Here is a 25,568-nt window from a genome sequence, read left to right as displayed (position 1 = left end):
CTCTGTGCGTCCGCACAGTGCTCTAACCAGCCTAGCTCTCCGGCCAGGTTCCTCTATGTGATCTGACTAGCGATCAGACCAGCAACCTCTGTACGTCCGCACAGTGCTCTAACCAGCCTAGCTCTCCGGCCAGGTTCCTCTATGTGATCTGACTAGCGATCAAACCAGCAACCTCTGTGCGTCCGCACAGTGCTCTAACCAGCCTAGCTCTCCGGCCAGGTTCCTCTATGTGATCTGACTAGCGATCAGACCAGCAACCTCTGTGCGTCCGCACAATGCTCTAACCAGCCTAGCTCTCCGGCCAGGTTCCTCTATGTGATCTGACTAGTGATCAGACCAGCAACCTCTGTGCGTCCGCACAGTGCTCTAACCAGCCTAGCTCTCCGGCCAGGTTCCTCTATGTGATCTGACTAGCGATCAGACCAGCAACCTCTGTGCGTCCGCACAATGCTCTAACCAGCCTAGCTCTCCGGCCAGGGCATATTATTTTTGACTGTGGAAAATAATGATGCCGTTTGCAGTTTTCACTGCCAAATAATAAAATTCTGACATTTATTTCAGTTTATCCTTTTTCTTTCTGTTCTATTCACACTGATGATTCAAGATTACAGTTATAACAATTCGGTAGGAGCAAATGGAGAAAAAAACCTTTTGTTTCAGACAGTCTGTCACATGAGAGATCTGTCTGCTGATAAGTGCCATGTCTGCCACCAGAACTCAGTCTTTTGACCCCCAGGTCTGGGATTCTTGCTCTGGCCCTGTGTGTTTTTCAGTGGAAGGTGACCATCGCACCACTCCATCATTGGCAGTGCCTAATGGTTGACAAGTCCCAAGAGAACAAGGAGAAGGATGCTCTAGGGTAGGGGATATATAACAGGGCAGAGTCTCAGGAACAGAAACAGAAACAGAATGGAAGTTTCTCACATAAAAATACAAAGGTGGCCAGTACAGGGCCGGTATGGTCACTCCGCAGCCATAGGAGTACCAGGTTTCTTCTGCCTTTCTGCTTCATCCCCAAGGTGTGGCCCTTGTCCTCAAGGCCAAGCTAGAATTCCAGCTAGTAGATCCCATTGGCCAGGACTTAGTTGCATGGCCACCGCAGCTGTAAGGCAGAAGAGAAATGTACTCTTCATTCTGGCCACCTATGCATCTACACACAAATTGTATTACTGTGGAACGGGAGGAGAACGGATTCCTCTCTGCCACTGAGGGGCTTAAAATTGAATATGAAATAAGACAATTTATTTTCTCTATTACAAAGCCCTCTTACTCCTCCTGTGCATTTGGGACCTCCTATGCATTTGTTAATTGAAAAGGGCAATTCAAGTGGAGAATCACTAAAAAATGGTACATATATACTTTAAACAGTTTAACTTAAAACATATAAATGTAGATTTAGCCTCCTTCAGAGGTAGGGTCACGGCCTTTTGAGTACTGATCTTCTGAGTGTTGTTCTGATGGGTCTTTTGCATACATCAAACCCATAATGCATCAACTATGATATCCTGTGCCAGAGTGAAACAGAAGCATAAAAACCTTGCAAAGCAATCTGTGCGGGATCCTGATCACCACCACCACCCGTCCTTGCCATTGTTTTATGATTGTTGCACTCACATTTGATTAGATAGCAGTGTTTGGCGGCTTTCTTTATTGTCTTTCCAAAATATTAAACTTAATTTTTTTATAAGCAGCAGCAACTCTCTTTATTAAAAATCGTTATTTCATTGGTTTCTATAATATTTAGTTATATTAAAATAACAAGCGTACCTGTTTTTGTTTTTTTGTGGGATTTTTTTTTTTTTTTTTAGTGAGAGGAGGGGAGGCAGGGAAACAGACTTCTGCATGCGCCCCAACCGGGATCCACCCGGCAAGCCTATTACGAGGCAATGCTCCATTGCCTGGCAACTGAGCCATATTTTAGCGCCTGAGGTGGAGACCACAGAACCATCCTCAGCATCTGAGGCCAACTTGCTTGAACCATTTGAGCCATGGCTGCCGGAAGGGAAGGGAGAGAAAGAGAAGGGAAGGGGTGGAGAAGCAGATGGGCGCTTCTGTGTGCCCTGACCGGAAATCAAAACCAGGACATCCATATGCTCTACCACTGAGCCAACCAGCCAGGGCCAAGTGTACCTGTTATAAATAGGTATGGGTATGTTGTAAACAAAAACTGGTTTTTTGTTTGTTCGTTTTTTTACAGAGACAGAGAGAGGGATAGATAGGGACAGACAGACAGGAATGGAGAGATAAGAAGCATCAATCATCAATTTTTGTTGTTGCACTTTAGTTGTTCATTGATTGCTTTCTCATATGTGCCTTGACTGTGGGGCTACAGCAGACCGAGGAACCCCTTGCTCAAGCCAGCGACCTTGGGTCCAAGCTGGTGAGCTTTGCTCAAAGCAGATGAGCCTGCGCTCAAGCTGATGATCTCAGGGTCTCGAACCTGGGTCCTCCGCATCCCAGTCTGACGCTCTATCCCAGGGGTCCCCAAACTACGGCCCGTGAGCTGCATGCGGTCCCCTGAGGCCATTTATCCAGCCCCCGCCGCACTTCCGGAAGGGGCACCTCTTTCATTGGTGGTCAGTGAGAGGAGCACATTGACCATCTCATTAGCCAAAAGCAGGCCCATAGTTCCCATTGAAATACTGGTCAGTTTGTTGATTTAAATTTACTTGTTCTTTATTTTAAATATTGTATTTGTTCCTGTTTTGTTTTTTTACTTTAAAATAAGATATGTGCAGTGTGCCTAGGGATTTGTTCATAGTTTTTTTTTTATAGTCCGGCCTCCAACGGCCTGAGGGACAGTGAACTGGCCCCTGTGTAAAAAATTTGGGGACCCCTGCTCTATCCACTGCACCACCACTTGGTCAGGCAACAAAAACTGCTTATATGTGTACCGTTTGACTGGTGAGAATCAAGTTGTCTTGTATGAGAGCAACGGTTTCTGACTTTTTGGCTATAGGACTCGTTTATACTTCTTTAATTTTTATTTTTATTTTCTTTAAGTGAAAGGAGTAGAGATAGAAAGACAGACTCCCTTCTGCGCCCTGACTGGGATTCACCTAGCAACCTCTATCTAGGGCTCATGCTCAAATCAACTGAGCTATTTTTAGCACCTGAGGCCGGGGCACCGCTTGAACCAATTGAGCCACTGGCTGCAGGAGGGAGTACAGGGTGAGGGAAGGGGAGAGAAGCAGATAGTCGCTTCTGTTATGTTCCCTGACCGGAAATCGAGTGTGGGATGTCTGTCCACTGAGCCAGCGGCCAGGTCCTCCTTTACACTTAACATGGTTGGGAACCCTAGAGGTCTTCATTTATGTAGGTTTTACCTATGACTGTTTCTCATCTTAGAAGTCAAAACTGGACAATGTAAAAATATTAAGTCATTTAAATAATAAGCCCATTACGTGTTAACAGAAATCCATTTGCGTGCCCGCCATTCTTTCAAGTAAAACACGGTGTTCCGCAAGCAGGGTGGCTCGTTCAGTTTGCCGCTCCGTTGTCCGATGCTTTTCTTCGGGATGACCACCGGACTTGCATGGGCCGCAGCAAGAAGTGCTTTCTGTGTGTTCCTCATTTGGTCATGTACATTCCTATAAAGACATGTACACGAGAATTGAAATTTAATAAAAGTCAGAATTTTCCCTGCTTCATCGAGTCAGCATCCTTAAGTGAAACCAGTTTGTTTTTATCTTAACTGCAAGGGTACGACATTGAAGAGGCCAAAACCTGGAGTCTTGCTAAAGTGCCACCAAATGATCTGCCGTTGCTTTGTGCCATGAGTGTAAATGGCAGCACAGTGACACAGGCCAAGTGTTATTATGACAATGGTTTGACTTTGTGTTCCCTCTGCGTGGCTGTTGAAGGCCCCTCCCGAGACCCACAGACCCCACTTTGAGAGCTGCTGTCCAAGCTGGTCGTCTAACAACAGTAAACTAAGGGTGCTGTGGGCCTGAGCCTTGTGCTTTACAGAGGGAGTGGTGAGTGTTTGCTTAGTCTGGAAGTTCGCTGGCACTGGTTAAGTGGAGTTTGTACTTAATGAAAAATGAAAAATTTCCATGAATTTTAGAATGGTCACTCCAGACTGAAAATTTGGAATATTGATTTGTTTAGAGTCTGTGGATTTTTGTTTCAGCAGTCGTCTCTAGCTTGTTTTAATTTTTATACCGGCTGTATTGGATACCGCTAATCTTAGGGATTATTTCTTTCAAGAATATTTTCCAGATGTTCCCGGAATATTTTCAAGGCTTGACTTGATTGTGAAGGTCTGTTGAAGGTGCAGAGCGCACTGTGTTAAAATGCCTGTTGCCCCTCGCCGCCATGCACTGCAGTGTCTACCGCCTTGGCACTGCTTTTCCTTTGAGGACTGCTAAAATGCTGCCTGAAAGGTTTTAGGGAGAGCAGAAAATGCACAGGTTGTTATTGGGACAACACTGGGGAGTAATAAAAATGGAAATTCTCTTTAACAAGAACCGTGATTTAATACAATATCCTGCTTCAACATGAAAAAGGTTATAGGTGAAAAGCAAAACAGTTTTTAACAATACAGGCTGTGTATCGGCTGAGTTATCATACAAGATGCCTTTGAAGTTGTTGATAATGATTTATGGGCCTACCTAAGTTGGGTGATTAACGGCTCCCTGTGTACTTTGTAGAATATGCTTGAATTGCTGGAAGAAATGCCAAACGGAGTTCCACCTGAAAAAGTCAAGAGTTATATCTACCAGCTAATCAAAGCTATTCACTGGTGCCACAAGAATGATATTGTTCACAGAGGTAAGGTTGCAGTTTTTGAAGTGGAAACTATTAAAGAAAATGTCAAAATTTACAATAAAATATCGCACATATTACTCATAAGAATATTTCCATAGACACATTCCATTTAAATAAATTACATTTTGAAAGTACAGGATATGAGACATCGTTTCCTTCCAAGTCTCTTTTTATATCACGAAAGGTATGGACAGCAAATTTACTTGGATATTATGGTGAGATCTCTGTTTTTATAACCATATTCCCTCTCAACTGAAGAGACACCCAGTGTTATATAGAACTCAGCAGATGCACACTTTGGAGCCTACTGGGGGTGGGGACAGCGACCCTCTCTATTGTCTTTTGTCCTTCAGGTAGACCAGGTAATGGGAAACAAGCCCCAAATCAGGCTTTAGAGATAGTCCCTAAATCCCTGACAAAACCACCCCCTCCCTAACCTCACTGAGCGTTGCCAGTCCTTGCCACTCCCTTGGAGACGGGGATCTCCAGTTTGGGCCTGCACCTCCTCGTTTTCCCGACCTCTTACTGAAGAGTGCCCACTGTTGCAGGTGGCATGCTGACCAACCTTACATAAAGACCGTTATTATACTTCCATAAACTACCTTATTTTGTCCTTTATTGCCATGAGGTGTATGTAGTTTATAGCATTAAAGGGAAATTACATTCTCAGCACCATCTTTAGCTCTACACCATTTATGTTCTGATAATTTCTCTTGTATTCCAGAGTTTTACAATAATGGGACACAGATTGGTGCAATTCTGAAGCTAAAAGGCGTTTGTCAGAAAATGTTGCTAGATCTACTTCTTGTCTTTGAATTATCAAATAAGTGAATGCTACATTTTAATTTACCTATACAGAAACACAAGGATATCACCTTAAAAATAGTCTCACTTTAAGCACAGCTTATGAAGAATACCAGCTTCTATTAATTTCTAGAAAGCGACAGTTGATATTTCTCTTGCATTTAACTTTTATAGCAGTTGCCTTATCAAGGATGGCATGGATAGCTCTCCAAGTCAGCTGGAAATCTTGTGCCTAGGATAAAATAATAGTCTGTACGACACAGTTTGAGGATATTGATCAGGAAGTGATTCAGCTGCGTTTCCATAGTGATACAGTGATTTGGTTAAGTGTGTAGTAAATCAGTGGTCAGGAGTTAGCAGTAGACCATGATGCGAAATCTACAGACTTCACTGCTACCCCTTCCGTTTCTCCATTTTCACTTCTATCATGTGATGTAGCTGATGGGTTCTATAAAAATGCAATTATGTGCTGCCTTCCAAAGGGGGAATTAGACTGCATTTGCTGTGTATTTCTGCTCAGCTCCTACAACATCTTCTAAAGATCCAGGGAAAATATGAAAAATCTTATCTTGACTCATTCAATATAGCTTCAGCGTTAGACATTTATAATTTTGAATCAATAGAAAAGCTAGAGAGATATGTAAATATAGAAATTGCACAGAAAATCCTAACAGAAAAGGTATCTTATATGTATTTTTTTCTTCAGTAAATATAATGCTAGATACTCTCAGAGGTGCTTTTAAGGTATGTAGGTATAAGCGTTTTATATTCTGCCTCTAAAAATTTGTATTATTAGTATTACATAAAGTAAGAATAGCTCCTTAAAATGTGGTGGCTTAGATTCAATCATTCTTAAATTTCTTTCAGAGATGCAATTAATGCCTTTAAGATTTAAAGGGAAAAAATATTTTTTAACATGTGGTCTGCATGTTCCTCGGAAAGAAATGGAAACTTCTATATAATAGCATAAAGTACTATTTGATTCTGCTGTTCACTGCCACGGGTTTCTATTCAAATTGCTCTGGATATTTCTGGTTAGGTGCTATTATAGCAGTCTAAGGGTGTCAATCGGCAATATGTGGGATATTTTTTAATAATTGTTTTTTAATCTTGATACTCCAGATATAAAGCCAGAAAATCTCTTAATCAGCCACAATGACGTTTTGAAACTCTGTGACTTTGGTAAGTTAAGAGAAATTGAGCCCTTTAAGTACAGTAGTCCTCCCTAATCTGCAGTTTCAGTTACCCGCGGTCAGCAAGGCCTGAAAATATTAAATGGAAAATTTTAGAAATAATGGATTCATCTGTTTCAAATTGTGTGTCATTCTGAGCAGTGTGATGAAATCGCATCCTTTCTTACTCTGTCTCGCCTGGGACGGGAATCACAGTCTCTGTCTCAGTTATCAGATAAACTGTCTCCATACACCAGTGCTTGGGTTAGGGTCACCTTATTTTACTTAGTAATGGCCCCAAATGTAAGAGAAGCTGTAAAATGCTGCTTTTAAGTGAAAAGGTATGTATGTATAAGAAAAGGCAGCCACCCAGTTCAGTACTGTCTTGTGATTTCAGGCACCCACTGGGCAGGGGTGTTGAGGCTGTAGCCCCTGTGATAAGGGGCACTGTTGTAAAAATGAACATAACACATAGGTAGGTAGCTTTTACAGGCATATTAAAAGGATTTTTTGTGTTTTGGCTTAAAGTTGCAGGGAAACATTCTACTGGGCCATATGTTGGAAAATTGATTGTGAGAAGAGAACTGCTCTCTCTGTGCTCTACATAATATCGCCTACTATTTTTTTTTAAAATCATCATGTAGTATTTAATAATTTAAAGAGTGCATGTACATGTATTCAGAAGTCCTGCACTTTAGGACCCCAGAAAAAGTTTTCTAGGAAATACTCTGACCTTCTGGTTTGAATTAAAAAAAAAGTTTTTTTAATCTTTTAAATGTTGATAGAAATTGTTTTAGTCATAATCATAAGCATTGAAAATATGCCTATGTACATGTCTATGGTATAAATACAAAAGTTATATGTCTTTAAAGTCAAAAGACACTTTTAGAGCAATTCTATTCTCTTTAAATGTTCAATGAATGAAATTAGTAATTGATGTGTAATACTCCAGCTCCTGGTTAAGATATAAGGAGGTTTTTGAGTTGCATTCTCTTCTAGTGGAAAATTATATATTGTTTCCCATGTATGAAACTCTGTATTAAACAGTGGCAAACATTTAAGTGAAAATAATTCAGAAAAGTTTTTAAAATATTGGTGTTTAAATCATGAGTCACTTTTTAGAATTACACTTTTGTCTGATTCGTATATTGAAAAATGACTTTTTAAAATGTTTTTTAGACATTCAAATATAATCACACACAATGTAAACCTCCACATGCAAATGAGAAGACATTTTCTTTTGTAAACAAAAGTTCGATTAGCACTGAGGGGCTGGAGCACTGAAATGAGACATGGAAACATTCCAGGAATTCACTTTAGAATGACCAGTTTTGTCCAGTGGAGCAATTGGAAGCATATGTAGCTGTTTTTACTCAATGTTTTTTTTTTTTGTTCTTTTTTTTTGTATTTTTCTGAAGCTGGAAACGGGGAGAGACAGTCAGACAGACTCCCGCATGCGCCGACCGGGATCCACCCGGCACGCGGGCGACGCTCTGCCCACCAGGGGGCGATGCTCTGCCCATCCGGGGCGTCGCTCTGCCGCGACCAGAGCCACTCTAGCACCTGGGGCAGAGGTCAAGGAGCCATCCCCAGCGCCTGGGCCATCTTTGCTCCAATGGAGCCTTGGCTGCGGGAGGGGAAGAGGGAGACAGAGAGGAAGGAGGGGGGGTGGAGAAGCAAATGGGCGCTTCTCCTGTGTGCCCTGGCCGGGAATCAAACCCGGGTCCCCTGCACGCCAGGCCGATGCTCTACTGCTGAGCCAACCGGCCAGGGCCTACTCAATGTTTTTTAAAGACTTTGAATATTATGAACCTTCTTGCTTAAGGAAATTGTTTTACAAAACTTAATTTTCTTCATGCTTCACAGTAAGGAATATTGCAGAGAAGGGCCCTGCCGTATTCCAAACATCTTAAGAAGTCCTTAGGAGAATAACAAGAAAATACTGAACACTGCATTTAAAAGCATTTGATTATGACATTTTTAGCATTGTCTTAGCATTATGATTTTCAGGAATAATACCGCTTTTTGATTTCCTGTACATAGTTGTGATAACCACCAAGTACTGAGACTTTGTGTACCTCATATACCTTTTACTGTACATCCATGAACTACGGGGTTGGTGATCTGCTTAAACGCCAGAGTTAATGACCTCGATAGAACAAGTTAGACAAGATGCCTGTAGAGTGGTTAGTAATAGGAAAAGAGTATCCCTGGTCTGGCATCATTTAAAGAAAAGGCCATTTGCAATGGTCCGGAAATTCCGCAAAGCAGCACCCCTGCGCCCTGGGGAGCCTCTGTGAGGACCCCTGATGGCTGTCCTTCCCGGAGCATGTAGCTCCTGTGTTTAGCTGGGAGAACCCCATTCAAAAATATGAATGTTTCTTCGAAATAGGTTTTATAGAGAAGTATTGATTAACTGAAGTTAGGGTTTTGTGGGGGTTTTTGCAGTGGTTTTTATTTTTTACTATTCCATTTTAAGAAATAACTATTTTCCACTTTTCAAAACTGAGGTATACTTTAATTTTTACCCCTAATTTTAATGTTTTGGTTCTCTGTTGCTATTCACATTGAATCAATATTGCTTTTGGTGAATTATATATGTAATTAACTTACCTGCTGGTTTATTTTGTGACCCTAAAACCTTTTGAAGGGTTTTGGGGGGAAATATGTAGTAATAGAGTCTATAAAGTAATTAAGATACCTTTAGTATGCTTTGCAGTCATATTAGTAGATAAGAATAATTTGGGTCTGCTTTGTTTTCATCATCATCAACCATTACTTGTTTATATCATATAATGGCTGAAACTGACCAGCAACAGTAGACACACAAATACCATGGAAAGTCCCACATAATAGAATATAATGACTGCCTGTGCTACATAAGTTTAGCTTTGACTTTAGACTTTGCGGGACTTCTTTTTGTTCTTAAGATTTATATTTATTGGGAGAACTGTTTTAAAAACATGCTCTGAATGCTTATTAAAGCATGTGATGGAAACATGGATTTCTTTAGTATAGGGGGAGACTGGTTTTTTAGTGAGGACATTTTTTTTTTAAGCGAGAGACTCCAGCATGCACCCTAACTGGGATCCACCTGGCAAGCCCTCTGCCAGGTGATGCTCTGCCCATCTGGGGCCACTGCTCTGTTGCTCAGCAACTTAGCTATTTTAGCACCTGAGGCGAGGCCATGGAGCCATCCTCAGCACCCGGGGCCAACTTGCTCCAATCAAGCTATGGCTGCAGGAGGGGAAGAGAGAGAAAGAGTTAGAGAGAGAGGGATGGAGAAGCAGATGGTCACTTCTCCTGTGTGGCCTGAATGGGAATTGAACCCAGGACTTCCACATGACTTCCACATGTCAGGCCAACACTCTACCACTGAGCCAGCTAGCCAGGGCCATGAGTACATATTTTTAATTGACATTTGAACAGTGGACTAACCTTCTAAAATAATAAGGATGCATCAGCAGCATTTACAATATTGCTAGCATTGAAATATTTTGCCAATATGAAATTATTAATTTCTTTTTCGAAGTTATACCTTTGGGCTTTGCTATCTTTCAGGTTTTGCTCGGAATCTATCAGAAGGCAATAATGCCAATTATACAGAGTATGTGGCCACCAGGTGGTATCGGTCTCCAGAGCTCTTACTTGGGTGAGTTACCTTCCCCAAACAGAATGACATCTGCGGATCTGCTGATCACATATCATAAACTCTGGGATCATCTATGGAAAATGAGAATGTCAGTTATTTAAATATCACTTACCTATTCCAGTGTAACAAACCACCCTAAAAGTTAACAGCATAAACAAGACACCATTTTATTTGCTTGTGATTCTGAGTGCCAGTGATTTGGAGAAGGTAGCAATTTGAGTTCAGCTGGATGGTTCTTCTGCTGGTCTCAATTGGAGTTGCTAATGTAGCTAGTTCAGTTAGTCTGCAGGTTATCTGGATGCTGCTTGTTTATGGGGCTTCATCTGGGACAGACCATCTCTGTCCCACGGGGTCTCATCCTCCAGCAGGCTAGCCCAAGTTTCCTTGTGTGATAACAAAAGAACTCCCTGCAGCATTAGGGCAAGCCCGAAACCCAAAGTAGTTTTGAAGCCCCTGCATGGCTTTTGCCTCATTGGCCAAGTGCTGATTGAAGGGATGGAGAAATAAACTCTACCTGTTGAGGGGAGGTGTGGCAGGGTCACATTACAAAGTGGGAGATACAAGGAAAGGGGGGAGTTATTGCTGCCATCTTTATTAGTAATCTTTCACATGATGAATGTCGATGTCCACAAAGGTTGTTTCTGTCTGTTCTGTGTACCTCTGTCTAGACTAATTGGGATGCATAGTCCATTTTATTTTGGGAAGGGTTGTAATTTGAATTTACCGGACAGTGTTTGCCAAAGAAAAAATTAGTACAAATTAGATCAATCATTCATAGAACCCCATCCGAAGATTCAAATATAGTAAAAGGACTCATTGTAATATGGTTTTGTCTATAAGATGGCTCCGAGATATTCTGAAAACGGACTTATTGCAAAACTTCAGAGATTATTTGCTGCCTAATAATTAATACCTGTTAGAAAAAGGTGGTCATGTGGCAGCCACCAAAAGCAGAAGGGGACTCCAACTAATTTGATCCGAACTGAGTATCACTACTTAATAATTGAAAGTATTAGTTGAAAACCATATTATTTGTGTAAAAATTCCATTGATTTCAGTTGTTATTTGATTAAGATTAAGAATTTACATTTTTGTACATTCTCAAGACTTTGTCTTTGACATTCAAAATAGCTCCAGCTATATAAATTACTCAACTCAGTTGACAGAGAGAAATGACCTGTAGCGGGTTTATGGAGCTCTTTCACCGGTCTCTCGTCTAGCAAGTCTTCTCTGTCGTGAATAATAAAGCAAGACTGGTAGCCTGCCCTCCCCAACAAAAAAAATCTGCATGAAGTTTCCTAATATGGTCCTTAGGTTTTTGTGGGAAAGAAAAGAGATAAATAAAATACTGACTTATTGTTCTGTGACTTACTGTTCTAGAAATATATTCTCTATAGTGTTAACAATACTTGAATTTAGAGTATTTGTTGGAAATTTTGCATTGCTATGACTTCATTATGACCTTCTAGAATTTTATTTCATTTTGTTTTAGATATATTATTTTGGCTTTTCCTTCTTAAAGCTAGATTATTTATGTTTGAAACTAAAGGAAATACAGTTTCTTACTTAATCTACCATATATAATTTGGCTTAAGGCATTAGATATTAAGGTATACTTATAATGCTATTTTGGCAATACCTAGATTTTTTTGTATAGCCTCCATTTATTAATAACAGTAATACTCCTAAAGCTCTCTGGTAAATTCAGATTTTAGAAAAGAGCTAAACCCGTAAGTAATGAGGAAAAATTCTTTGAGGGGACTAGCTATCATAAAGCCTCATATAGAGAGTACAAATAAATTCAAGTAAATAATACAGTAGAGCTTAGCACAATCTTAGCTATTAGAAATTGTGACTGTATAGTCAGAAGTTAAATAATATTTATTGTTTATTGTTTAAGAAGACACATAAGTCAGTAGTACATTTTAATAGACTGAACTCAAACAATGGATAAGTTGTAAATTTTTGACATTGAGAGCACTAAAGGATAACAGTTTTCAACCGGTGTGTCACAGAAATTCTAAACATGCAGTACCTGACTATTTAATCAGGGCCACTGACCTCTTTTCCCTCAGGTTATCAAGTTAAAACATGACAATAGGCAATAGAACAATAGCCATCCAGTATGAATGTCCTGTCTTGAGCCATAAATATATGTCATATAATAGAGTTGCATCTTATTGGTTGCGTCTGATTGGTTAATTCATGGTACCAGAAATCCTTATATATGAGTATAGATACCTGATTTTTTAAAAAGTCACTTTGGAACAAAAAGAGTAGTTATTGATTGATTGATTGATTGGTAAATCGATCAAAGTTATGCCCGTTTTGTGTCAGATTAGCAAAAAATAAATTTTTTGGTGTGCTGCAGAATTTTGGTAATTAGTTTATGTATGCCATGAGATGATAAAGATTAAAAATCTCTGACCTGGTAAATGAATCTCTGGGGAGCATTTCATTCCTCAAGTGAGGAGATACCAGATGTGTGCACTGTTTTAAGGTTTAGTAAGCCATTTGTGTTCAAAATATACCTGGATATGAATAGATTCCAACTTGGTGTATGCTATCTAAATTGTTATTAGATTGATGGTTTTGTTAGCATAGATTTATTCACTTGAGTTCTGAATTTTTACTTTGATATCCATATTTTCTCTTTTTAGCCTCCCTTTTCTCCAATGGCATTCTTTAATTCCTTAAATACATAGATGGCTTTAAACCCTGAATCTGTTCAAAATAATTTGGAAATTATTAAAATGTCTTTCTTCAGTTGCCAAGATCACCTCTCCTTTTGCTTTTCAGAGCTCCCTATGGAAAGTCTGTGGATATGTGGTCAGTGGGCTGTATTCTTGGAGAGCTTAGTGACGGTCAGCCTTTATTTCCTGGCGAAAGTGAAATTGACCAACTTTTTACTATTCAGAAGGTGCTAGGACCACTACCATCTGAGCAGATGAAGCTCTTCTATAGCAACCCTCGCTTCCATGGGCTTCGGGTAAGAGGCTTTGCTAGAGCCCCAAATGGAATCCGTACAGCAGTATTTAAACCATTGTGCATTACACAGTGGAATGCTTAGCTAGTCCCTTTCTTTTGCAATGTTTATAATCCCCATTATCATATCTTATTTTATATAGTATTTGTGAAATTTAAAAAGTGGTCTGAATTTGAAAGTGAGAGCCGCTTATGATTTTCCTAATTTGTATGTTCCAATTTTCGAAGTCTTTACTAGTGTGTATATTATATTCTAAACTTTGGTTGTCTCAGAATGTTTCTTTATCCAAAATATTAAACATCCCCAAAAGATATAAAAATGTAAAAGTGGCTCTTGCTTATTTGAGCAAACATATTTGTAGTGATTTGAGGAAGAATGTAAATACTTAGCATCGTGCAGATTGAGAGGAGCTACTCTAGTGGCGACTTCTTGTTCCTCTGTTGACAGTGAGACATCAAGTCTTCTTTTCAAACTTGTGTATTGTCTTGGGAAGCCTCTTCAAGACTCGGCAACTTTATAGAAAACCTTTCAGACAATATACTAAAAGAGATCTTTTCTTTTTTTATTAAGTAAGAGGCAGGGAGGCAGGGAGACTCCCGCATGCACACAACTGGGATCCACCCAACAAGCCCCCTACGGGGTGATGCTCTGCCCATCTGGAGCCATTGCTCTGTTGCTCATCAACCAAGCTATTTTAGCACCTGAGGCGGGGCCATGGAGCCATCCTCAGTGCGCAGGCCAACTTGCTCGAATGCGCCATGGCTGGGGGAGAGGGAGGGGGAGAGAAGCAGATGGTCACTTCTCTTGTATGCCCTGACCAGAACATCCAGACCCTAGGTTGATGCTCTACCTCTGAGCCAACTGGCCAGGGCCTAAAAGGGATCCTAAACTATAAACTTTCCTCCATTGAGGGACAGCCAGCTTGCAGAAGCACCTCATGGGACTGGCCAGTTATAGGCTACTTCTTGCTTCTATCTACCCCAAAAGCTACATTGTTCGTTGTCAGATACCCTGTGTGGGCCAGCATGCCAGGTGGTGTTGACCAGTGTGGGCACTATAAAATAAGCTCACCATCACTCCTTTATTTCTCTGAAGTGCATAATTCTCAAATCATGTTTTCTTGACATTTGCAAAGCACTTTTATTCCTTTGACATTCTGGACCTCAGTTCCTTTCACTTTGGAGAGCACCCCTCCTCGCGCATGAGTGCTTGACATAGCACCCGCTCGTGAACGCGCATGAGTGCTCGACATAGCACCCGCTCGTGAACGTGCAAGGCAGGAGTGAGAAGTGTGCAGTCTCTCTCTCATCTCCTTCGTTTTCTCTCTCTTTTCCAAACCTGAGTCACCTCCCACGAGTTTCTCTCCTCTCCTTTTAGTTTCACTTTTCTAAGCCAAAAATTCAACTTCTGACCATTAATTAGGGTGTACATAGTTCCCCAGTTATTAAGTCTTTGTCATAACTAGATGCTAAAGATCTGACATTAGGTAGGACTCACCCTCAGTCTAGCAGAAAGGGAAGTCTGTTCAGATACAAAGTTATTCATAATTTCTGAATTTCTTTTGTACTGAGTGCATCTAAACTCCTTCCCACAGCCTGTGCCACCTTGCCTGATCCAGGCTGTCTGGCCCCCTGACCTCAGCTCACCCCACGCTCCATTCCCTGTGCTCTCCAAACTCTCTGCTACTTCTTTCTTTTTTCTTTTTTGTGACAGAGACAGAGAGAGTCAGAGAGAGGGACAGATAGGGACAGACAGACAGGAAGGGAGAAAGATGAGAAGCATCAATTCCTTAGTTGTTCATTGATTGCTTTCTCGTATGTGCCTTGACCAGGGGAGGGGGGAGGGGGCTACAGCAGAGCGAGTTACCCCTTGCTCAAGCCAGCGACCTTGGGCTCAAGCTAGTGAGCCTTGCTCAAACCAGATGAGCCCGCGCTCAAGCTGGCGACTTTGGGGTCTCGAACCTGGGTCCTCCTTGTCCCAGTCCGACGCTCTATCCACTGCGCCACTGTCCAGTCAGGCTTGCCTTTCTTTTTCTTACACTTTCATAACTATCCCAAGATTCTTCCAACTTCGTGGATTTAAGACTTGCACCTGCTTCCAGTAAAGACACTTCCCCTGTGTGTCTCCCATCTCGTTTTGTAAACCTCAGCTCTGAGAACGTGCACTCCCTCCAACCCCCCGACATACTGCCCGCACCTCCTTCCACCACCTTTCATAGCTCCCTTTCCCATCAGAGCACTTACCGTGCTATGTCATCATTTTGTTTGTTTCCTTGTTAATTATTCATTGTCTGGTTCTCAACCAATCGAATATAAGCTCCCCAGAGGCAGAAATCATGTGCTTTATCACTATATTTCCAACATCTCACACACAGCCCAGCACACCTGGGGGGACCAGTGAGGGTCTGAACGAGCGCTGAACCAGTCTCTGTTGTCAGCACTCGGGCTCCACTGTATTTCCCTTCTCTCCGTTTCTAATGCTGCTTTCGCAGCAACACCTTTTACACGGCTGCTCCCAAACTGATCTCTCCAACTTTCTTTCTTCACTTCAGTCTTTTCCAACCACCTGTAAAATACTCTTCCCTCAAAGGGCAAATTTAACTTCATCTCCTTTGTGTTTAAAAACCCCTATAGCAGTGGTAGTCAGCCTGGTCCCTACCGCCCACTAGTGGGCGTTCCAGCTTTCATGGTGGGCGGTAGCAGAGCAACCAAAGAATAAATAAAAAGATAGATTTAACTATAGTAAGTTGTTGTATAAAGATTTATTCTGCCAAACTTAGCGAAAATCCGACATAAAGTACTTGGTAAGTAATTATTATCTGTTTTAACTTGTTGTCACTCTGCTTTATAAGTTTTATAAAGTAAAGTGACTTCCCTACTTTATAAATCACCATGACTGTGGAACTGGTGGGCGGTTAGAAAATTTTACTACTAACAGAGATACAAAAGTGGGCAGTAGGAATAAAAGGTTGACTACCCCTGCCCTGCAGGATGCTGATTAAGTTGCAACTCCCTTAGGGCCGCAGTAAGAGCCCCTTGCTCCTGCCCTCCAGCCTCTCTCCTCCCCTCCTCCCCGTCCTCCCCTCCTCCCCTCCTCCTCTCCTCCCTCCTCTGCCACTCCCTCCTCCTCTCCTCCCTCCTCCCCTCCTCCCCCTCCCCTTCTCCCCTCTTCCCCTCCTCCCCTCCTCCCCTCCTCCCCACCTCCCCTCTTCCCCTCCTCCACCCCTCCCCTCCTCCCCAGCCTTCCTCCCCTCCTCCCCTCCTCTCCCCCTCCCCAGCCTCTCTCCTCCCCTCCTCCTCTCCTCCCCTCCCCCCTCCCCTCCTCCCCTCCTCCCCTCTCCCCTCCTCCCCTCCTCCCCTCCTCCTCCCCTCCCATCCTCCCCTCCCCTCCTCCCCTCCCCTACTCCCCCCTCCTCTCCTCCCTCCTCCCCCTCCCCTCCTCCCCTCCTCCACTCCTCCCCTCCTCCCCCCTCACCCCTCCTCTCCTCCCCTCACCCCTCCCCCCTCCTCCCCTCCTCCCCTCCGCCCCTCCTCCCCGTCCCATCCCTGTGCCCTGCTCTGCAGCGCCCTGACCTCACCGTCCCTTGACCTGTTGCTTCTGGAGGCTGCCTGTTTGTTTCTGCAATGCTGCCAGTGCTCACCCCACTTCCTGGAAAGCTCTTCCTCCTCCCTCCCCCAGACTGATGTCAGATGCCCCCCCAAACCTTCACTCCCCCCAGGGGGTTGTGACGCCCCCTCCTGTGCTCCTGGAGCCCTTCTGTCATTGCTCTTGCTGCGCTCACTGCAGCCTCCTAAACAGCTGTTCACAGATACATGTCCTCACTGGGCTCATGGATCCCTTGAGGATGTGAACTGTGTTCACCAGTGCATTCAGCACACGCCCAGAATAATGCCTACTCGGTTGAATAGTATTAAATGATTGAGCATTTGACTTTAAGATTTCAGTACTGACTTCTAGAGTATCAGCTTTTGCCTGCTGGCTGCCCTGATCTGGGCCTGGTGGAAGAGGCTCTCTGCTGGATTCCATGAACAGAGTGTAAACAGATCTGTCATGGCATCTGGCCTTAATAACTTACAAAACTAGCTGAAAAGTTCAAGTGTGTGTGCACGCAATAATTAGAAAGCAATACCATTTATAATCACACATGTTATATAATAAACTACCACATTCTTTGCTACATTGTGCTGTTTTCTAATTCATCTCAATATGGTTGAAACCATGACAGTGTGAAACATTCTGAGAAGTTAAAATTCATAGTTGGCTGGTGTCAGTAGACAACAGTTCATGGAGAACCTGAAATGTGAATGGCTCTTGAAGAACGAGTAGCATTTGGATTAGATAGGCCACGTGGAAGCTGTCTGTTCCTCATGGGTCTGTGGTCCTGTTTGTTCACAGACTTCCTCATGAACAGTAGTGCCTGTAAATGCTAGAGAGCACACGGCACTGCTAATAAATATCCTACATAGAAGCTTATTGCCATGACACTTTGACTTTTATAGGCCTTGATATTTTTACATTTTAGTCTGAAAGTGTTGGTGGCATTTTAGCTACATTAGTTTAATCATTTTGGAAGCTTAACATCTTCATTTTATTCGAGACTGTTTGCAACAGCTAGCTAAGCACATAGGGTGTGACCTGCAGCCGCTGAGACCCATGGACTCACCAGTAACCAGTCTAGTGTTGTGTTTTGATTCAGTGGTGTAGAGGTTGGAAAATGAACAAGACATTGCTCTACTGGTGTGTGCATTCTTTTGAAAAAGTAACAGTTGCTCTCCCATAGAATAGTATAGGGCATAGACTGTGGAGTTAGGCTATGGATTCAAAGCCTGGCTCCATGTTTACTACTTGAATAGCCCTAGGTAGTCTCTGTTTCTTTGTGTGTCAAATGATGATAATAGAATTCCACCTGGTGTGGTGGCTGTGAATATTAAACATTCCGTGTAAGATGCCCAGACCAGTAGCAGGACACGCAGTAGGTGCTTGGTAAGGAGGTGCTGTCATTGTATTGCACTGGCCGAGGGAGGGAGGGAGGGAGGGCGGAGGGGGAGGAAAAGAAGAAGGGAGGGAGGGAAGGAGGGAGGGAGGGAAGAAAAGAGAAAGGAAAGGAGGAAGGAAAGAAGGAAGCGACCTTCTGAATGGAATATGCTTTAAACTTCTATGCTTGGGTTTTGGTAATTAGTTGAATTACCTCATATTAGAATGGTAGCTGTCATTCAAAAGCACATAAGTTTTTTAAGTTAGGGGATTTTGCTTGGTCATTTTTTTTAAATTATAATATTTCTAATACCTTTTGACTTTCAGCATTTCTAATCAAGGAAATGTTACTCTGAGGAGGGAAAAAGGAAGGGGTGTCTGGTAATAGAAGATAGACCTCATAAGGAAAATATTCATTAAAATGTACCCACGTAGCCTTTTATCACAGCAAGACAAGCTATCTCTCTTTCTTTGGGCTTATAATTAATCCTCTGTACCTCCCTGAGGACAGGTGCCTAGATTTGGAAAGAGTGTGGCTTTGGACTGAAGATTTGAGGGCAAAATACTACTTCTACTGCTTTTTAATTATATGGCTTGCCTTGAACAAGTTATTTGCACTTTCTCACTTTCACCTTCCTCGTTTCTAAAAGAAGAATGATAATTGCCAAAATGCCTCGTGGAGCATCATTTCCCTCAAATATCAGAGTTAGGTTATTGCCTTTGTGTCTCTGTTAATTAAGCTCATGATATTACTTCGACTTCCTCTGTGTAGAAGAAGCTGTCCTACTTTTCTCCATCTTCATATATAATTTTTTAATCTTTAAAAACCTAGCCGAAGTGCCAACAATGGATGCTTTCTTCTCCAGCTGCAAACCCCCTCGGTCTCTGTGAGCTCCAAGTGGAATTTAGAGCCTGCGCAGTTCAGTGCCGACTGCTTTCACACCCGGCCGAGGAGTGTTGAGCGCAGCTGAGGTCTTAGCCATGCTCTCTCCTCTGCCCTGCGTGGCGCAGCGTGAGGATGAGGGCATAGTCACTCCTAAATGCCTCATTTGAATTTTCCCACGAACCGGTCCACCCATCCACTCATTTAGCATGTTTAGGGGTTTCAGTACTTTGAAATGTTTTTATGTTGGTATAAAGCAAATATATATTAAAAGCAAAGTAGCCCTTCCATTGGGAGAAAGTTCATGGAATTGGGCTCTAATACTTTACCATCCACTTAGATATTATGAAATGTGAGTTGGCAGAGGGTAGAACAGAACATCTAAATAAACTCAACCTCTTCCCCTCATTTTATTTAAAAATGCGTTTGTTAATTTAGGAGCCTCTTTGCCTTCTGTTCAAACTTACATAAAGGAAGGCATTGAAAACAGCTCATTAAAAGAGTATTTTCAAAGCTGTGATAGAATGTGTGTCTGAATTGACAATTTCTACTTCTGTGGCCTTTCAGGTACTGGCCTCTCTGTCTTTTTCTATTTTTTACTTCTCAAATTTTCAGGAGTGAATGATACCTTGTAGTAAAAAGGTAAAAAAATGTCTGTATAAGCAGAGAAATTCTGTATAAACTATATTATAACTGAATTATCTATATACTGTATAAATACATCTTCAACTTTTATATTTTGGTTTGTTTTGCATGCTTTAGTATTTTCTGATGAGGTTTAAGTTTTCCTGTTATTTAACACCCAATTCTATTAATCCATACCTCAAATACATAGACACCAAAAGTAATATACATTGAAATAACTTTGACTTTGCTTGGCACGAGGGCGGTAACCTCTGTTCGCCTGCTCCCTTGTCCAGCAATGACAGTACACGCACACACACACACCCTTCTGCATGTATGTGCTAATGCCCGTGTCGTGTTCTTCTTCCAGTTTCCAGCTGTTAACCATCCTCAGTCGCTGGAGAGGCGATACCTCGGGATTCTTAACAGCGTTTTACTCGACTTAATGAAGGTAGGCCAAGTTGACGCTGTCTGTGTAAAATGTCTGTTGGTTTGTGGGCTTTCTTGTGTCTTAATTGTGACCATAGCATGCTTTTAAAAATTAGATATTTTGTTACTAGATGAGTAATAGTGAATAATGGGGGATTATATCACGTTCAAAGGCATGTGATTTATTTAAAATTACAGCAGTATCTGGTATTGTAAAATTCCATCTAGACAGGACTGTGAGATACCTAAATTATATTCCTAAATTTGAGAGAATATTGGCAACCTAAACAATAAGAAATTATTAAATTTGTTCAGCACTCGAGAACTACTCAGGTGTAAGGTTTTAAAACAAATCTTAAAATGAATTTTGAACCCTAGCTGGATAGCTTAGTTGGTTAGAGCATCGTTCTGAAGCGCAGAGGTTGCCGGTTTGATCCTAGGTCAGGGCACATACAGGAATAGAATGATGTTCCTGTGTCTTTCTCTCTTTCTCCATCCTCTTTTGCTAAAAATCAATCAATTAAAAATTATTTTAAATAAAAAATAAAATGGCCTGACCAGGCGGTCGTGCCGTGGATAGAGCATCAGACTGGGATGCGGAGGACACAGGTTCGAAACCCCAGGTCAATGGCTTGAGCGCGGGCTCACCCGCTTGAGCGCAGGGTTGCTGGCTTGAGCGTGGGATCATAGACATGACCCCATGGTCGCTGGCTCGAGCCCAAAGGTCGCTGGTTTGAGTAAGGGGTCACTAGCTCTGCTGTAGCCCCCCCCCCCCAGTCAAGGCACATATGAGAAAGCAATCAATGAACAACTAAGGTGCCACAACAAAGAATTGATGCTTCTCATCTCTCTCCCTTCCTGTCTGTCCCTATCTGTCCCTCTCTCTGACTCTCTCTGCGTCTGTCAAATAAATAAATAAAATAAAATAAAATGAATGTCAAAAGAAAAGAGATTTCTAAATTTTTTACATGACATTTAAGGCCTCCCATAAGATGGTTTTATCAGTGAACCTAATTCTTTTTTTTTTTCTAACTTGGCGGCTTCTCTCCCGGACTTGACTCTTTCTGGCTCTCCTGACGCAGGTACTGACAGCACCGCTTCTGCTGTGCCTGACAGTCCCCCTGCTGCTGGGGCCCCTGTCCCGAGGTCTTCCTGCTCTGGGCTCCTGAAAACCTTCTCAGAGTTTATTATTCATGTTTTTCTTTCCCGGTAGACAGATTCAGCCTCTTGAGTAAAAGCTTTTCTTTTGTTTATATTTCTCCAGCTTTTATTCCAGCCAGCCAGTGCATAAGCAAGCGCTGTTTGTTTGATAGTAAACCTTTAAAAACCACTTGTTAATGCATCAGGCTTATTGTGTGCCCATTCAGACAGCCATCCACATCAGAGGTGGTTACACTGTGCAGAGCCTTTAAAGGCGTATTAGCACAGTTGGAAATTGCTGAGCAGCGCTCTCAGAGCTCTGCTGTGCTTTCATCTATGTTAATCTGTGTGCCAAGAACGCCGTAATGGGCGTGGGGGCAGAGATGGGGGAGGGGCCTGGCCACATACCGTAAAACCTTTCCTAGAGATTCTCAGTATTTATTAACCTGTAAAGGCTTTCAGAAATCCCACCGCAAACACGCATTTTTGTTTCAGTTAACATTTCCCAGATTTAAATGCTGAATATTTTTTTTAAAAAAAATGAAACTCCACAGCACTGGCGTTCTTCTGGACACAGGTTGAGAGACGCTATTAGGAAAACAGCCCTCCAGCCTCTTTCAGGTTGAGTAGGATAAACTATCTCTTAAGTCACTTGGGTTTTGTCAGTTTGTTCTTTCATGCAATCAATATTTATTTATCAGGGTCTCATTATTTGGTAACTTTTAAAATGTAAATAGAATAAAGTAGAGGGACTGAACTAAATACAATTTTACGTTTTCTGCCTTTGGTATTTTTTGAGTTAAAAGTATTTGAACTTTGTTAAATCATTACCAAATGTAATTGCCAAGCGTCAGTGTGGTACCTGGTAAAATCTAGCACAGATAACAGTGCAAAGATAACCGGATTCTCTTTGCATTTATACCAATTTGGAAGTTAAACGGTCTATTTCTGTTTATTTACTATATTTACCCTCAAATCTCCTGAACATTAAAGAACATTTTATTGAAATATGTATTCATAAGGTATACAAATTATGTGTACATCTCCGTTAATTTTTATAATTAAGCAGATCTGTGTAACCCCACCCACACTGAGATACAGAAAGTTGTTAACATCCCAGAGCCTCTTCATGATCCCCTCTCAAACTCTAGACTCCGCCCCTCCCTCCTCCCAGAAACCGTGATTCTGACTTCTAGCACCAAAGATAAATATTGCCTTGTTATTATTGAGTATTAATAGAAATAGAACTCTTTCTCTGTCTTTTAGTTATTTTTGAAAGTGAATTTGAAAAATAAATAGTACTGCTTACCCTTTCATGAAGAAATATATTCTCTATGCTATTTTTCTGAAGCAGATTTGATCATTTTGGTCCATATATAAGTACCTAAAATGGCCATCTCATTCTCTATCTATTGATACATGTCAGCCATTATAGTGGGGATACAGTTCTTCAGAATTAACCCAAGTCCCAAATAACGTGAAGAGTAGCTACAATAATTATATGGATTCTGTTTTAGTTTAAAATTTATGTTGTTTTATGCTTTCCTCATAATGACCTCATCCTTTCAAGTAGTTTGAAAATTAAAAGCTGTATTCATAAATATAAAAATCATTCTTGCCTGACCTGTGGTGGCGCAGTGGATAAAGCGCTGACCTGGAAATGCTGAGGTCGCCGGTTCGAAACCCTGGGCTTGCCTGGTCAAGGCACATATGGGAGTTGATGCTTCCAGCTCCTCCCCCTTCTCTCTCTCGGCTTCTCCTCTCTCTCCCTCTCTGTCTCTCTCTTCCCTCTCTAAAAATGAATAAATTTTAAAAAAATCATTCTTTGTGTGTTTATATAGTAATTTCTACTGTTGATAATCTTAAATTAAAATGTGTCACTTTAATGCTAGTAGATATTTGACTTCTGAAAAGTTACATGTACTTCTAATTTAAAATACTACACAGAGGCAGACTTTCCTTTGTTTTAACCAGTATCATGCAGTTGAAATCATTTTGATGTTAACTGTCTTAACTGCCAGTAAGACCAAAATCATTTTTCTATACCTGCATAGGTTTTGTTTCTAATAAGGAAGAAGAAAGAATTGAGATAATTTTAGAGTTATATCTGAGTCAACACGAATATAAATCCATTTGCATGTAAGCAGCAACTTGGGTTTCCAGATTCTGACTTAAAGTGAATATTTCAGTATATGATAAGAGTCACATCTCAAATTTTCTGTGACGCTAGGTTGAAGGTGGTTGTGTAAAATTGAATTCGGGCTTATTGGGAGCAAATCTAGATTTACTCTCAGCGTTCAGCAGTGGATCGCAAAGAGATCACTGTTGGCAAAAATACTGAAAGTGATCTGGAGCTGGGCTTGAGAGTGCTGGAACCCCCCCCCTTTCTCTGAAGGAGAATGCCCGTCACCCAGAGAGCCAAGTTCAGCAAGCTCTGCTGAGCTGTGTTAAGTTATGCAGGTTATGTTTCTTTATATATTAATTTAATCAACCAGTAAAATCAATTAGTTTTTAATGATGAATCACCTTTTAAAATTTTGTCCAATTACTAATAAGATAAATATTTTTAAAAACCATTTTATTTGTAAAAGAGTATAATATGTGCAGCGTGAATAGTATCTTAGTGAATCAAGAACACCTGGAAATAGATTAGAATAGATATGCAAATAGAAAAATAAGAAATGGAGGACTATAATTAACCAATAAACATAAAAACATGCAGCCTCATTTGTAGCCAAAGATTTGAATTAAAACAGCTATGAGATGCCATTTTTAAAATATCTAATTTACAACTACTAAAAACAATGATAATGCCTATTGTTACTGAGGATGCCAGGAAATTGGTAGACTCTCTATTGCTGAGTTTAGCATTTTGAGACTTCCTGGGGGTAATTTGTCAACACATAGAAAATAATCCTTAAAAGTTTGCAGAACACCAGTTCCATTTCTAGTTGATCCTGTAAAAGGATTGTGGATGTATAAAAAGGCTTCAGGTGTTCATTACAGTATTAATTATAAAAGCGAAAAGTGAGCCCTCTAAATGTCCAACAGTAGGAGATTGGTTAAATGAATCATGCTACATCCACACCGCAAACTTCTATATAATCATTTAAAAATATGTTGTAAAGTTTTTATTGCAACATTGTCATAATAATAAAAGAAGGGAAACAGCCGAAATGCTTATCATTAGGGAATTGCTAAAAGCAACGTAAGGTACATCCCTAGAGTTGAAGCTCTTTACTGATAACGAAATGATCTCGTAAGATCTGATGTCCAGTGGAAAGAAGCCGAAGTGCAAGGCACTGTGTATATGCACTATTTGGGTAGAATAAAAGGAGCAGACAGAGATATGTGCAGGCTGTCTGTGGAAGGACGCACAAGACACGGGTAACATGGCTGCCTCCAGGGAGGGGGCAGGAGAAGGGTGCCGGATGTGTGTGCTTTCATGTGAATATATCCTTATTCCAAAAATGCTTAAAATGTTGGAATGATGTTGTAAATAATGGGTGTGATTAGCAAGTGAAAGTGCAGGATACAAAACTTAAGTGTATAATATGAGCCAGATTTTGTAAAAGGAAATATTATATGTGATATACTACAAAGGAGCTGCGAGTGTATTTCCCCGGAACACAGAGGTGGTAAGATTATGTAGATAGTCCTTAAAAAACTGGTTTTTGGACTAAACTGTGTTTGCTAGATATTCTGTAGTGACCATGCATTTCTTTTATAAGGAAAAGAAATAAGGTCTTTGAGACAGTTTAAATTTGATGTCTTAATGTTCTTTCCAATGCTGACTTTATTTCCTAAGAATTTACTAAAGCTGGACCCAGCTGAAAGATACCTGACAGAACAGTGTCTGAATCATCCTGCCTTTCAAACCCAGAGACTTTTGGATCGCTCCCCGTCAAGGTCAGTGAAAAGGAAACCGTACCACGTGGAGAGCAGCACTCTGTCTAATAGGTAAATATCCCCCTTTAAGGAAATACAGAGCCAGTGTTGGTCTTACAAGTAGGTGGAGGAGGTGGCTGCTTACATGATGCAATTAGAGAAGAAAAACACCCTTTATTCGAAATTCTCTTCCTTATGCTTATTACATGATTCAGAACCGCAATTTAGGAGTTGTGTGTGTCTTAA

At 41.3% G+C, this 25,568-nt stretch overlaps 1 protein-coding gene across 1 annotated transcript in view; it reads left to right on the top strand.

Moving 5' to 3' along the window:
- The window catches only part of CDKL5 (cyclin dependent kinase like 5), a 209,556-nt gene that overhangs the window by 129,912 nt on the left and 54,076 nt on the right, over positions 1 to 25,568 (top strand). The window contains exons 6-11 of the mRNA XM_066249429.1: positions 4,653 to 4,773; positions 6,697 to 6,756; positions 10,308 to 10,398; positions 13,198 to 13,387; positions 20,236 to 20,316; positions 25,243 to 25,394. Coding sequence (XP_066105526.1) covers positions 4,653 to 4,773; positions 6,697 to 6,756; positions 10,308 to 10,398; positions 13,198 to 13,387; positions 20,236 to 20,316; positions 25,243 to 25,394 — 695 coding nt within the window. The remainder of the gene's footprint in view (positions 1 to 4,652; positions 4,774 to 6,696; positions 6,757 to 10,307; positions 10,399 to 13,197; positions 13,388 to 20,235; positions 20,317 to 25,242; positions 25,395 to 25,568) is intronic.

This window comes from Saccopteryx bilineata, chromosome X (assembly GCF_036850765.1).
Source record: "Saccopteryx bilineata isolate mSacBil1 chromosome X, mSacBil1_pri_phased_curated, whole genome shotgun sequence".
Taxonomy (NCBI): domain Eukaryota; kingdom Metazoa; phylum Chordata; class Mammalia; order Chiroptera; family Emballonuridae; genus Saccopteryx; species Saccopteryx bilineata.
The sequence above is the reverse complement of the archived record's forward strand: the minus strand, read 5'-3'. Positions and strand labels throughout refer to the sequence as shown.